Source organism: Dromaius novaehollandiae, chromosome 4 (assembly GCF_036370855.1).
Source record: "Dromaius novaehollandiae isolate bDroNov1 chromosome 4, bDroNov1.hap1, whole genome shotgun sequence".
In the NCBI taxonomy this organism is placed as follows: Eukaryota; Metazoa; Chordata; class Aves; order Casuariiformes; family Dromaiidae; genus Dromaius; species Dromaius novaehollandiae.
In genome coordinates this window covers 69,700,856-69,716,577 of record NC_088101.1, presented here as the reverse complement: position 1 = coordinate 69,716,577, position 15,722 = coordinate 69,700,856, and the positions used below count along the sequence as shown (strand labels likewise).

General features: G+C 37.4%; 1 protein-coding gene across 12 annotated transcripts in view; it reads right to left on the bottom strand.

The window, feature by feature from the left end:
• Positions 1-15,722, bottom strand: part of KCNIP4 (potassium voltage-gated channel interacting protein 4) — a 484,037-nt gene that overhangs the window by 15,486 nt on the left and 452,829 nt on the right. For all 12 annotated transcript variants that reach the window (XM_064511366.1, XM_064511360.1, XM_064511369.1 and 9 more), the window contains 2 exons: positions 8,021-8,090; positions 493-563 (listed from right to left, as the gene is read on the bottom strand). In XM_064511366.1, the coding sequence (XP_064367436.1) occupies positions 493-563; positions 8,021-8,090 (141 nt within the window). The remainder of the gene's footprint in view (positions 1-492; positions 564-8,020; positions 8,091-15,722) is intronic.

The following is a 15,722-nucleotide window of genomic DNA, read 5'->3' as shown; positions in this document are numbered from 1 at the left end:
AAGAAGACTGGGCAAGTAAGTGGAAGAATAATGAATTTTAAACTCCTGTACTTTCAAATATAATTGCCTTAAAGCCTTTTTTGTAGGACCTCCTCCTGGAAACTATTAGTGTGCGTGAGCCATCCTTATTTGGCTGCATAGTCCTCACTGACATCAGATGGAGTTCAGAGTCCTTCTCACCTTACTGGAGGCCATGAGGAAGATCAAGTATGCCTTTAGGTACCTTGCTTATAAATTAGATTGCCTTTTAAATGAACAGATTTATAAAAAAATATTACATAGCACCATAGTTTGAGTTACAGTTCTGGGATATACACTTGCAAAATAATAATGGCTTTTGTTAATACATTGGAAAACCTTGAGATTTGAGCCACACTAGCTAAAGTTTTAATGTGAACCACACACACACAAAAAAAGAAACCCAAGCTAGACTTAATTACAAAGAGCGGCAAAATATGCAGTTGTAGAGAAAGAACTAACAGTAGCACTTACCTCAAAACTTACCGATCCATTATGATCAGTGTCAAATGCATTAAACAGAAAATGTGCATAAGTTGTGGAATCTACAATTTAAAACAGTAAGAATAGTTTTCAGTGAGCACAAATTTCATTTAATTTCATTCCATGAAAAAAACTGATACCAGCAGGACTAAATGTTCATCCCAGTTTTAACTTTTTTTGGGGGGGGGGGGGGGGGGCAAAGGACGAGGGATACGTTATAAGTGCAAGTGTACATGTAAGTATATTGTTAGGAATGGGAGTTATAAAAAACAGAGCTAGAATGTCTGTATTCATTTTCATCATAATTTCTGCATGCAAAGTAGTAATCACCATTATCTGAAAGAATGGCAAAGAAGTCACGTTACTGTACTCTGAAACAATCTGTGCTACTGAGAACTCTGCTTTACCAGAGATCTATCTCATGTGTTAATGAAGAAAAATGTGTTCATTTATTCATTTTAAATGAAGGAAACAGACCCTACCATCTGTGCATCTGCCGCATTGTTTTTACTTTGAAGACAGCCACGTTACCCAAGGTGAAGATGAGCTCGTCAGAAGCTCCTACTACCCTCGGAGCTCAACACAGCGCAGCAATCACCCGGAGGGATGCCACGGTGGAGGCTCCTGCTGCACAGCTTCTGCAGTTTACTTTACACACCTGACTTATGAATGGCAGCCCATAGGTGAGATAAAATCCTATCCAGAGAAGAAGATTCTTAAAGCTGGTTTGTGGCTTAAGCCCCATGAACATCCTGTTCTCTAGCTAGCTGCTTAAAAACTTAGAAAAAAATGGCTGTGACTAAGCAAAGTGGTCAATAAGACTCTAAAATAGATGACCTTATTTATATATTGGCTCATTTTGGAAACACAATAGAGCATCCAATGTAAATATGTCAATATAAGTTTTTGTAAACATCCATCTTCCCATTTCCACTAAATTACTTCCAAGAGATACAAACTGCTCCAGGAATAATACATTACAAAGGGAAATGGCAAACTTCTCCAGAGATTGCCCTGTTGATGTAAGCTGCAAAGGTTGTGGGAAGTCAGCTCTGCTCTCTGTAGTTCCCCTCTCTCAAAACTGTGCAAATTAACATAGGCTGAGGTACTGTTTACTTATAACAGTTGTTGCTTTGTCCTTCTACCTCATTTTAATATTAATTTTAGGTTAATTAACATTAGCCACACAAACTTTTAGTAAGACAAGAAGTGTTGTGGCCCCCATTTTATAGGTGAGGAACTAAGGCAAAGAGAATTCCTGCTATTTGGCCACAGTCATGACTGCAGAATCAAAGAGGAACGCAACCTGAGTGTTGCCCTGGAAATTAAAATGATTCTTCCTGAGGCTGTAGAACAATATCTCAGTCAGGATACAAATATTACGAGGGAAGTCTTTTCCTGGCAGTATTTTGGTCCATCACGTGCAGCAAATGCTTTGAAATAAACTTTTTATAACAGCTAACCAAAATACCCTATATCCCAAACAGTAGTAATTGGTAGAAAATGCTCAGCCTTTTAGTTTTCATCTGTTGCACTTTAGTCCTGCCTATTTAAATCCAGGGTAGTGACCCCTTACACTTTATTTTCCATTTACTTCCCTTCCGTCAGAATGAGTGTTCTCTTTCATACCCTTTGCTGAGATGCCTTTTCTTGATTTCTTGGGACTAAACCATTTACCTTTCAAGTTAATCCAAAAAACTGTATTTGTCACAGCCCAAACAATGCTTTTGAATTCCACTGAGTGATAGTCTTGGTCAGACTTAAATGCCACGTTGATCTCAAGAAACCAAATAAATTAAAACTCAGAACTTTGTACCTCACAGAGTCAGACCTGACATTAGTAAGACAAGTCTCTGATCTTACCTCAGTATGTTCATTTCGTAGGGTATGAAAGAATTGTAACGAGATCAAATTCTGCAGCCTTTGAACCCTAGCTGTATCCATTAATACATTTTCAGTGAATTTCCAAAAAAATACTGTTGAGACATTCATTCATCCATGCATGTAGCCTGCCACCAGTATAATTGCTGAAGGCATGATCTAACATACAAATTCCCACTTAACTGAAAAATTTACATGTGTTGACTTCAGTTTATGTTTAGGATTTTAATAGTCATTTTATGTAATCTGCTGAGACATCTGTTGTGCAACAGAATATACTCTGAACCACCTTCCGGAAGAAAAATATTATGGAGGTATAATTACTGCAAACTGATTATTATGTCTCTTCCCATTCTCATGGGTTTAATTTCATAAATAGGTGAAATATTCCTAAATATTTTCTGTGGATGTATAATGAATATCACTGTGTTAAAACAAGGTTTTTTTCTTACTGTTTGTTGCCCACATATGATACAATTTAATACCCTTTTTGTACGCTGGTATATAAGTAAAAAAATCTGTATTTGCAGAATTTTTTCTTGCTAGTAACCTTTTTTGAAAAACTGTAAAAAATTCTCAGGTCTTTTTCAGGGTTGTTTGTTCAGGTAAAACATCTGTTGAAGTTTTCTGAAATTTTGTCTTTGAAATCAGTGTAGGGCATGGTACACTAGTACTTTAATCAGTGCTACGGAATGTGATTTCTCCCCCCACTAGCTCTTCAATATTAATCACAGTAGACAAAAGCTTTACTTTATCATGAAATATGGTTTCTTTTCAGTGCCCTGATATCATAACTAGTAGGCTACATTAATATTTTGACAGGTCGTGGTAGGAACAGATGTAAAATCCTAATTCCTTTGAGATATACACACTTAAGGCATCTTAAATATTGGAGACAAAAAAGTGATAATTATGTATTCAACAGTATCCCTTATCAAATTATGAACATAAGCTGTTCTGTTCATAACTGAGGAGGAATGTAATAATTATTCAGTGTTGACTCTTATCTATGACCTGCAAGTCTAAGAACAAGTCCCAGGTTATAATTCAGACAAACATTTGAACCGAGTGTTGAATGAATGCAAGGTAGCTAATGGGGCTTATTCATTCACCTACACAGCAACAATTTCCCCGTTTACTAAAAAGAAGTTACCTTCACTGGAGTGCCTTTCTAGCAGAGAAAGCTTTTCAAAAAGCTTCTGCCTTTTAAAATACATTGATTTTGTCGCAATTCTCTATCACCTCCTTTGCTATTCATATGGGTCCCTTGTCCCCTTATTACTCTTCCTGGCCCTTATCCTGGATAATCCTGGAAGTCCCCTGATGGACTTGATGTATGACATGGGAAGATGACTTTTTGATGATTGCTTGGTCACCCTAAAGCTCAAATGTTACACAATATGATTCCATTTGCTTAAATGATATGAATAGTTATAATGTTACGCCCTGTTGTATCCATTTTTGCCTTACATTGAATATTTGGGGCACAGATGTACATACATGGCGTAAGTTTTGATTCTGGGGTGTACGAACACGTTCTTTCTCTGCAATTACAAAAGATTATTTTTCTTTTCTTTTTAGTATCCAGACATACACAAAAACAATATTGTAAGTGCAACTGCAATCCAAAGGCCTCAGCTGCATACAATATGTTGGCAATACTTTCAAAGACTTAGGTATCTAATGTGGCTGCTTAGTTAGATACTTTGATGTGATGATCTCACCTGGTTGTTAACATGTAGGGATATACAAACACAGGCAATTAATTGTGCTCAGAAGATATCTTTACTATTTTGGGGAACAAAGAATAGACTCTGGTTCCCAGACCTCACACAGAGTGGCAAAAGTCAACACAGGAATCTACAGAATGAAATGAAAAAAACTGATGAAAGACTAGTGAAAATCAGAATGAATCCAATAGAAAAGAATACAAAGATACATCCTCATGGTTTTTGGTGTAAGATAAGGTCTTTGTTCTACCCAGCTGAAATTACTACAGTGATCATGGCTGCTGAAAATCTTCATAAGCCAGACTCTGAAGAATGATGACCAAGTAAGGATTACACTATAAAACTTTTTTCTTTCTCTTTTCATATTGTTATGTTTTAAACAATACAAAAATAGTCTTTTGCAAAAGAAAAAAATCGAAAGCAAAACATACATTTGTCATGTACTTGTAATATTTATTTCCCCAAGAAGAAAAAAAAATCTTAATAGTAACCTATTAGAAATAATAATTGTATAAAATATTCAGGTCTCTTAAAAAATAAAAAAAAACCAAATATGGATGTAAGAGAATAGAAAAATAATTATATAAAATGTACTTCTTATCTTGGAATATATCCATCCATAGTAGGAACAGAATTTTTAAAAGTCACTTAATAAATTTTAAACTTTTATCTTGTGCAGTTCCACAAAAAAAGTGACATAAAAATTAGTTTTCATGAAGACTGGGAAATATATCTTTTCCCAAAGTTGACTACACAAAATTCCTGATGGAAATTATCCCATTCCTTAATGGGATAAAATTTCTGCAAGACACTTTGTAAAGCAGTTCTGCTTTATTCTAATTGTGTTCCTATGGAAACCGTTATTACTTTTATCATATTCTTTTAGGATAATGGGATCTTGAGTGTTTCTGAAAAACTCACTCTGCCCTGAAATATGAGCTTCTTTTAACTAAGGGTGTCAAACATTCAGCATAAAAAACTCAAAATGTTTTCAAGAGAGCTGCTGTTAACAAAGCCCTCTGAGAAGTTTATGTTTTTGGTACTAATCATATTCAAACATCTGCAACTGTCTTTTATGTAAAATACATTGAGCAAAATATAAACATAGAGAAAGATTCCTGTCTCACGGAGCCCACGGCAGTTATAGCAAACATACTGATGTGAGCTGTTACACTCAATAACAGGACAATCAGTTCTTCTGCTGTTCCCTGTGAATACTTTTCCTGATTTTTTGAGCAAAGCTATATGAAGTTTGTACATTTGTTTACCCAGTAGTGTACATAGTATTTATGAACTATTTACATGGCGTACCTGTGAGTGGAGGCTATTGAACATGGAAAGGGGAATGAAATGGTTTCTCATGAGGAAGAGCTTCTGAATGATCTTCATTGAGAGGTCTGAAATTATTTTTAAAAAACTAAAAATGCCTTTGAAAGTACAAAATGGCATATATTACTGATAAATGAATTATCTGGATTTGATACTTTCTTACCATGTGTTGATTTTTAATCAAACACATGGGCTTCTTTTCAGGAAACCTATAGAAAAAGATTTCCCACTTGAGTAAAGCCTAAGGTGCTATAAAGATGACAGGTAACATTACGATATTAACACCTCTGAACTAAACAAGAGTTTTGAACTTGACTTTTGTGGGAAGAACTTCCTTGTATGGGCTCACAAATGAATGGAACCTAGGGATCTGTAGTAGTCTGTGGGATCCTGATTTTTTAAGACATCTTTTTACTGTATTTTACAAACATTAAATGAAGGGAGAGGGGAAAGCATATTTTTTCCAAAAAGTGTAGTTCCCGTGTTGCAGGTAGGGGAAAGCCATTGTTGAAATGGCAGCAGACAGTGTAACCACGTACCCCCATAATACAGTCTTGCCATTGCTAGTAACAGGGTTTGTACTGAATTTTCAAGACCTCCGGCAGAGGCTTGTCAGGCTTGCTCTGTCTAAACTTTTCTCAACCTGCCTGCAGCTTTGTTCTAATTGGTTTAGCTGTGACTGCAATTTCTCTAACTGACCAGGTGTCTAAGGCTAATTTGTTTTACTTTTGTTTATCTTTGTGAGGTGCAACCATAGTTTTATATAGGCAGCAGAAACAAGCAGCTATTCTCCGTAGGATGAGATATTTATGATTCTAACACAATGATGCAGTGTAGAAAAATCCAGGGCTGGTAGGACAGCAGAGGCCTTGGAGCGGAGGCACAGCATGCAGCAGGGAGGAGCACGGGCCTGGGATGGTGAGAGATGGGGCACAGGCTTGCACTGGAGACCCCAGGGCTATAAACTGCTCACTGTCAGTTAGAGGAATGCAGACCAAGAGCTGGACAAAACTGGATTTGGAGTAACAAAGAGAACAAAGCAGTAGTATCTAACATACGTAGCAGGCACTATATATAGTCAATTCATATGTCATGTAGAGCTGCAGACCAATGAAGAAAGAGAAAGGTGTAAAAGCATGTTAGCGAACATATAAAAATGACCATGAGTGGATCCTAGAGCAAGGAAGAAGACACCATGAATGTGGCCACCATATTCCTCCCAGCAAAGGACTCCTGATGCTGACAGCTCACCATCCTCACCACCCCCAGAAGGAAACCGCTGACCGTAAGACTCAGAGGACCCGTGGAAGGGTGAGCATAACACCAGGAAAAGGGGTGGAAACAAAGTGTCTGCATAACAATTTTAACTTCATTAGTATTCTTTCTTTTTCTGTAACAATTAGATCTGGTATACTAAACATTAGACTTCTAAGATTTCAAGTATACTAACAATAAATTCTTTACTTTACTTTTGGCCATAAACAATTTTGAGTGCAACAAATCTTATATATTTTCTTGTTATTATTTTAAGTTTCTAAGCTGAAGTAAATCACATGCAGAGAAGTGATTTTCACAAGCCAGGGTAACTAAAAAAATATAATATCTGAAAGTGCAATTGTTAGCCTGGTTTAAAAGCTTAGATACAGAAATAATCAGTAGGCAGGTCAAACCTTTCAGCCTTTTGTTCTTACCTATTGAGTGTGCTTACTTGCTGAGGATTTCAGTGATGGTAATCCACAGTGAATGCTGCTCTTTACCTTCTAGGTTTTTATCTAAAATAAAACTAATTGGAAGAGTTTGTGTTCCTACCAATTAAAGGTTTTTTTTTAAAAAAAAATATAAGTGAAAAGAAAGAGCTATGAACAGTCCCAGGGAAACATGCAAATCTCAAGAGCTGTGGGAGCAGATGAAGAGGCAGGATTGAAGTGCTGTAGGAGAATATGAAGAGGGAGAATTGAATGGAAAAAGGAAGAGGAAGAAAAGAGAGGAAAACAATTCAGACAGAAAGAAAATCTGTGGTTCAAGGCAAAAAACTCTGTTAGTTACACTTTTTTGTGTTACCTTCACTGCACTAAAAGATAATGAAGACAGAGAAATTAATGAAACCCTTGGAAATTACTTCACTGAAATTAGAGTAGCATAAAAGCCCTCATTTAACTAGAGGAACCCCATAGAAATTAATGGGGCTTCTCCCTTTGATATTAGATTTTAATCATAACCACACTGCCTCCTACAGTTTTAATTCCTACTGTGAAATTTTTCATAGAATGAAAGACAATGAGGAATAACATGGAAAGTTTAAAAAGAAATAACCTACTCAGAGAAACCTGGTTTTCAAAGATACATAAATCCAAGTTGTAACTTCATAACTAGCGACTGACATCTTGTAGATATCATTGCATTTCATTCTGAAATGTATAACCTTAATTTTGTCTAGCCATCAAGTAACTTGCGAGTTCAAACTGAATTTGGTAACAAACATCTTGTTAATTTGAACAACAGGCTGTTTTGCAAGAGTTAGAAACAGAAACATAATTTTCCTTCCATTTTTATATTATTTATGTCTTCCAAATACTCACCTCCCTGTGGAAAGAACTGAGAGTAAATTTCTTTGAAGGTGTCTTCATTGACAACACCGCTGGGACATTCCTGAAGAAAGTTAAAGACAATAAATAAATAGCAGGTCCATCTAATCTGGTTCAGACAAATTATGTACATGTGAGATCATATAACAAAGTGGTATAGAACATACACAGGCACACCTCATTTTATTGCACTTCACTTAATTGCACTTTGCAGATATTGCGGTCTTTACAAATTCAAGGTTTGTGGCAACCCTGTGTCAAGTAAGTCTATCGGCACCATTTTTCCAACAGCATGTGCTCACTTCATGTCTCTGTGTCACATTTTGGTAATTCTCGCAATATTTCAAACTTTTTCATTATTATTGTATCTGTTACAGTGGTCTGGGATCAGTGATCTTTGATGTTACTATTGTAATTGTTTTGGGGCACCACGAACCACACTCACAGATGACAGCGAACTTAATGGATAAATCATGTGTGTTCTGCCTGCTCCACCGACTAGCTGCTCTCCCGTCTCTCTCCCTCTCCTCACGCCTCCCTATTCCCTGAGACACAACAATATTGAAATTAGGCCAATTAATATGGAAAAAGTTTTAGTGGTCTCGATAGAAGATCAGACCGGCCACAGCATTCCCTTAAGCCAAAGCCTAATCCAGAGCAAGGTCCTAACTCTCTTCAATTCTATGAAGGCTGAGAGAGGTGAGGAAACTGCAGAAGAAAAGTTTGAAGCTAGCAGAGGTTGGTTCATGAGGTTTAAGGAAAGAAGCCATCTCCATAAGATAAAAGTGCAAGGTGAAGCAGCAAGTGCTGATGTAGAAGCTGCAGCAAGTTATCCAGAAGATCTAGCTAAGATAATTGATGAAGGTGGCTACACTAAACAATAGATTTGCAGTGTAGACAAAACAGCCTTATATTGGAAGGAGAGGCCATCTAGGACTTTCATAGTTAGAGTGGAGAAGTCAATGCCTGGCTTCAAAGCTTCAAAGGAGAGGCTGACTCTCTTGTTAGGGGCTAATGCAGCTGGTGACTTTAACTTGCAGCCAATGCTCATTTACCATTCCAAAAATCCTAGGGCCCTTAAGAATTATGCTAAATCTACTCTGCCTGTGCTCTATAAATGGAACAACAAAGCCTGGATGACAGCACATCTGTTTACAACATGGTTTACTGAATATTTTAAGCCCACTGTTGAGACCTACTGCTCAGAAAAAAAGGATTCCTTTTAAAATATTACTGCTCATTGACAATGCAGCTGGTCACCCAAGAGCTCTGATGGAGATGCACAATGAGATTAATGTTGTTTTCATGACTGCTAACACAACATGCATTCTGCAGCCCATGCATGAAGGAGTAATTTCGACTCTCAAGTCTTATTATTTAAGAAATACATTTCGTAAGGCTATAGCTGCCATAGATAGTGATTCCTCTGATGGATCTGAGCAAAGTAAATTGAAAACCTTCTGGAAAGGATTCGCCATTCTAGAGGCCATTAAGAACATTCATGATTCATGGGAGGAGGTCAAAATATCAATATTAACAGGAGCTTGGAAGAAGCTGTGAGCCACCCTCTTGGATGACTTGGAGGGATTCAAGACTTCAGTGGAGAAAGTAACTGCAGATGTGGTGGATATAGCAAGAGAAGTAGAATTAGAAGTGGAGCCTGAAGATGTGACTGAATTGCTGCAATCTCATGATAAAACTTTAACAGATTAGGAGTTGCTTCTTATGGATGGGCAAAGAAAGTGGTTGCTTGAAATGGAATCTGATTCTGGTGAAGATGCTGTGAACATTGTTGAAATCACAACAAAGGATTTAGAATATTACATAGACTTAGTTGATAAAGCAGCAGCAGGATTTGAGAGGACTGACTCCAATTTTGAAAGAAGTTCTGTTGTGGGTAAAATGCTATCAAACAGCATTGCATGCTACAGAGAAATCCTTCATGAAAGGAAGAGTCAGTCGAAGCGGCAAACTTCATTGTTGTCTTATTTTAAGAAATTGCCACAGCCACCCCAAACTTCAGAAACCACCACTCTGATCAGCCAGCAGCCATCAACATCGAGGCAAAACTCTCCATCAGCAAAAAGATTACAATTCGCTGAAGGCTCAGATGATGGTTAGCATTTTTTAGCAATGAAGTATTTTTTTAATTAAGGTATGTACTTTTTTTTTTTTTTAGACATAATGCTATTGCACACTTAATAGACTACAGTATAGTGTAAACATAACTCTTATATGCACTGGGAAACCAAAAAATTCATGTGACTTGCTTTATTGTGATAGTCGCTTTATTGGGTGGTCTGGAACTGAACCCGCAATATCTCCGAGGTATGCCTGTACTGCATTTGCAGTTAGGTATTATTACTAGAATCCACACTCATATTCTACCTGAAAAGGTCTATCCAAGGAATTCAAAAGACCCTAACACAGAAAGTCTCATTCAAGCCTCGCAGATCCTTCTGCCTCTTTACCTCTTGTTCATGAACAGCAATGTGTTAAAAAGGGCAAGCAGAAAGCTACAGAGCAGGCAGATTAAGGAGAAAATGAAAGGATGTAGAGGAGAAGAAAAAAGAGGATTAGAGCAGTGACTTTACAAAAATGACTTATGTAAAGAGATGAAAGAAACAGAAGGAGCACAGTATCGCTAGTGCAGGAATATCGGAGACAAGACATCTGAGTACTAGTCCTGAATTTGCTAGACTGAACAGATGACCTGGGGCAATGCACTTAATTTCTTTTTGCCTTAATTCCTTTTTTAATCCCGGGGTAGGAAGCAAGCTCTTTACCAGGAAAGTATTTCTGAAAACAGAGGAGAGACAAATTAAGTGTTAAGTTTCATACATTTATTTTTGTCCATTGCTATGCTAACTATTTGGACTGATGGCTCCAATTTATAGACTCCTAGTCCTAAACTGGGGAAAAGAAATATTTTCAAATGAAGATAAAGCATAATGTTTCTTAAATCACATGAGGAATACTGAGATATTCATAGCTATGGCAACTTATGCTAAGAAACAAATAGTGCAATCTAGCTGAGAGATGAATGCACTGAAAAATGCATATCAAATCTGTAAATCTAAGATTACTTTGACTTATGTCATTTACTCAGCCAAAATCAGATCTTCACCAGAATGGAGAATGTGTAAATGCAGATTAAGAGACAATTCTGTCTGACCAGACAAAGAGGAATCGTGGAGACAGAAGCAGGAAATTGTTTGTGCCTGGCCGTAGAGGCTGGCACTGGTGGAGGCAGAATTAGAACACAGATCTCCATACGACCAGTTCTATCCGATCTGCTGGGCCACGCTGCCTTTCAAATCAAAGCCTTTTGGGGAATAGGGAGAGAAGTGCAATGGATCCAGAATCTCTACCTTTCATCAGAAATCTGCCTGTCCAGGTAAGGAGCAATCCATTAACTGAGGCAGGATCTCCCTGCCTATTATGAGTTTGGGTGCAAGGGCATCCTAAAATATCTCCATCTGCTTTTACCAGTGACACATAAGAACTGTAATCAGATGTTCTAGTGTCTCTGTGGTCCCTAATTAGGTTTACTATGCTGCTTGTCTTTTCATATGAAGCTTTTTGGAGTTGTATAAATGCATACAGTAGACCATAACTTTTACTTGTATTTGAAGTCTACTAAAGAAAACTTTGGTGAAGCATTCAGAGACTCATCGATATAATGATATATTTATTCAATACAAAAAAATGTAACAAAGGTATTTCATAAATTCCTCTTCCAATTACATACTGTTATATCTCTCAACATTCCTAGACCTGCTCCCTGAGATAAATGGGAGTGTAAAAGGGCAATGCAGTATTTGAGAATTCAGAAAAAGAAGCAGTGGCTTCTTTCTATTCTGCTTTTCTTTTCTTTTTTTCAGACAAAAGCTTGCAGCATTTTGGGGGAACTACAAAAGAAAACCTTTATTTTTGAATTTGTATAACTCAGATTTTGCATTTTTTCTGATAAGCTTAACATATAATGAATGACAAAAAGTATATTTAGGTTCACCTAGCTGTATGCCTCACTAATATGTAAAGCGATTTTTCTACCTTTTCCTTGGATAAGACAGACATACAAAATATACACATTTTACAATGACTCCCCTTTTTACAGTAGGTCTTACAGGCACAAGAAACATCAGCACTTCCAACTATGACAGTCTTTAGCCTAAGAATTGATAAGAATAAGACTTCCATGCTTTGATCGCATTCAAATGCTGACATGCCAGAGGTGAATCAAAGGTTCTCTGGAAAAATTTGTCTGATTTATTTTTTATGTTAGTTCAAAATAAGTTAGCAGCTGCAACACAGCTTGTTTTTAGAGAAATACATGATCTGCATACCTTATTTAAAAAGTCTGTACCTTTTTCTGTCACTTAATGAACTCATGTTTCCCCATATTGTTTGAAAGAAACGTTGCTTGAAATGGCAGCCTACTTTCCCAGGCTTGTGTATTAGTGGAGCCGGGAGTGACCACGTGGTCAGCTGGGCTGACCCTCTGTATTTTCCTCAGCTCTTTACCTCCGCATTGCCAGTAACACCTTACCTAGTCCATCCTTGGAGATCTGTAGCAGTGGTATCTTAAGAACATGCTTTAAAAATCTGCTGGGCTCACCAATTACTCTTATCAGGAAAGTATAGTCCCAGCTGCTTTTTCCATAGCTTGGATCTTTCCTCTGAGATGCTATGAGACTGTGAACAGTTCTGTTCTTATATAATTTTAATCCAAATATATATGTAGCCAACGTCATTTACCTCCAAGACTGTTCTATTCTTTACTCATAAATCTGGCTTCACTGTACTTATTGGAAGATTTCTCTGGTTCAGTGAAGGACATTTAATATTGTAATTGTTAAGTATGCCCCATGGCTTTATGTCAAGTTATTGCTGACTTGATTCTACTGTACCAACTGTAATTAAAAAAATCTTTCTTACCTTTCATTAAACTCTTATAAAAGAAAGCAAAATAATTAAATAGTTTGAAAGAAAAATGTGAAACTCATTTAAACCATTTCCTATATTCTATTTCCCTCCAGCTGTATGTAATTTATTTTGTTCAAGAAAATTTCTGTTTGACAGTCTTTTACAATTACATTAAAGATGTATTATATGTTCCTTAAGGAGAAAAAAAATGAGTAAAAGTTCATCTTGGGCTATTTTTTCTTGAGTCCAGTGTTCTCTCCTTTAAAGAGAAAATAAGATAAACTGACAGAAAGAAGAGAGAGAATAATAAATATGTTTCTGCCTTTTGATGATCTCTCTTCTTGTAATTTTACTGCTGGGAAATTACAGTTTTAACACAAGGTCTTATGAACCATTTCAAAACCTGTAAATTATTTACCAGCTTCATGCTGTCCTTTATTTCAGTATTTCTAAGAATACTGCAAGATGTGGATTCTTCTTTGCCACCTAATCAACACTCTTCATAGACAAGAGGCAACCCCAAAAAGACACAAAAAAGAAGAAATAGAGAAGGGAAGTGTGGGAAAGAGAATGAAGCAGAAACAAGCACAAAGATCTGACTTTTGTCTGCTTAATAAACAATTTTGTATGATGGATTAAACTGACAAAGCTTTGACAATTTTAAATACATTTTCATTTTAGGCTTCTGCATGTCAACTTCATGTTCCATGCTTTATTTTCTGTCAGTGTTTGTTCTGCTTCATTTTATGTCCATTAGGTCCATTCACTTAATTATCTCTGACTTGCAATACTTTCTGCTTTTGCGTGTACTTCTATTCTGACTGAAAATTTAAATTTTCCATAAACACAAAACTAAACAGGACTTGGATCAGATCTTTATGGCTATTCCTTACTGCCTAAGAATTTAACAAATCGGCTTGATTTAAAAATATGATGTAGGCCAAATTATTAAGAACATCTGGGCCAACAGACACCTCATATAGTTCAACAAGAATTGCAACAAGAAATTCTGAATCTGGGAAGAAACAGTCTCTTGCATGAGTCCAAGCTGTGAAGCGACTGGCTGAGCGGCAACACTGCTGAAAAAGATGCGGGGCTGCAGTAGATGTCAAGTCGCATATGAGCCAGCAAGGCACTTGGATTGCAGACAAGGCAAACCACCTGCGGGGCCATGGCCAGGGAGTTATTCCCTGTCCCTGCTTGGCACTGGTAAGGCAGCAGCTGCAAGGCTGTGTCCAGTCTTGGGGGCCCTCCCGGGTTAGGAGCGATGTGGGGAAACTGGAGACAGTTCAGCAGAGGGCCACGAAGACCATCAGGGACAGACAGCACATGGCCTATGAGGAGAGGCTGACAGAGCCTGCTGATTCAGTCTAGGTCAGTGTTAAGGCTTCAGCTAACAGCAGCCTACCTAAAGGGCAGTAGCAGAGATGAGGGAGCCGCCTCTTAGTGCCAGTGGCAAACAATATAACAAGGGGCGATAGCCACAGTCTGAGTTTTGTGAGTGCACATTGGACACTAGGAAAAGCTTTTTCACTCTTCTTTGTTCACTGAAGTGTGGTTATGACTGTGATCGCCCTTAATTTCAGTGGGAATTTGTACTGTGGAACAGCCTTGGAAAGTTGCCCATGGATGTGACAGAGCTTTTCTAAGGGCTGAGACAAGAAGCGTTGTTTGACAAGCAGACCTTGATAATTTGCCAGTATGAGCATGAGCATGCTGATCAGAACAAAAGGGTGTAAGTTAGAGACTTTAGGCAACAAGTTCTGGAGCCTGTTTTTTTCCACAGTCTTTAAATGCTTTGGGGGCTTAAGAAAATTAACTTCCAATTTTGTGAACTCGCTACTTCCAAAGCTGCATACTTAAGATTCATTTAAATTTGCTATATTTGCAATGTTTCAGACAACGTCTCTATAGCATTTCTCTTATTCTGTTACCTGTGAATGAAACACAGGCCTTCTTATGTCTATCATATTTGCAGAACACCGAGCCAAATAATAATTATACAATTCACAACATGAATTGCAATACCAAATTCACTTCCCCCACTATGACTTACAATGAGTATTTTTAGACTAAACATCTAGCTTTATTCAGAAAAAAATATATTCTGTGTTTAATAAGTGCACACTTTTGTATACTTAGACTGTATTGACCTCCCATGGCTAGAGATCAGCTGTGTAGTAAAATTACTCAGCAAAATTATCGGCAAAGCTTTATCAAATAGGAACATTTCTTAGAGTAGCTATGCTAATGTATTATATCAGCAAGGCTTACGACTGAAATGTACAGTGTTTTTTCTAGGCTAGGTAGGTTACAGACCAGTAGAAAATCTGACCACAAGAGAATTCAAGTGATCTGAAAAATCATCAGCTACAGTATTCAAGTACTACATAAATTTTCTGGAACAAGCCCACAGACACTCGGTTCACAAATTATTCCAATCCCCCTTCTGCCAGATAACGTGTCAGAAGTAGTGGACATAAGAAACTGAAGTACAAAGTCCTCCAGATGATGGAAAAGGTAGCAACTTCGGTGAAATACGTCTATGTGATCTCACCATGCCGTAGGTGAAGTAGAAAAACAGATAGATCTCACCCAGAAAGGACCCAGACCCCCTTCACACCCCACACGAAGGCTGACGCATTACTGTCATCACTGCATCCACCCTAACGACTTCTGCCCGAATAGCTTTGTTGATCAGGAGTTGTACTTCAGCAGCTGAGCTAGATCCAAAAACAATTAGGCTTATAAATCTTACCAGCTTATA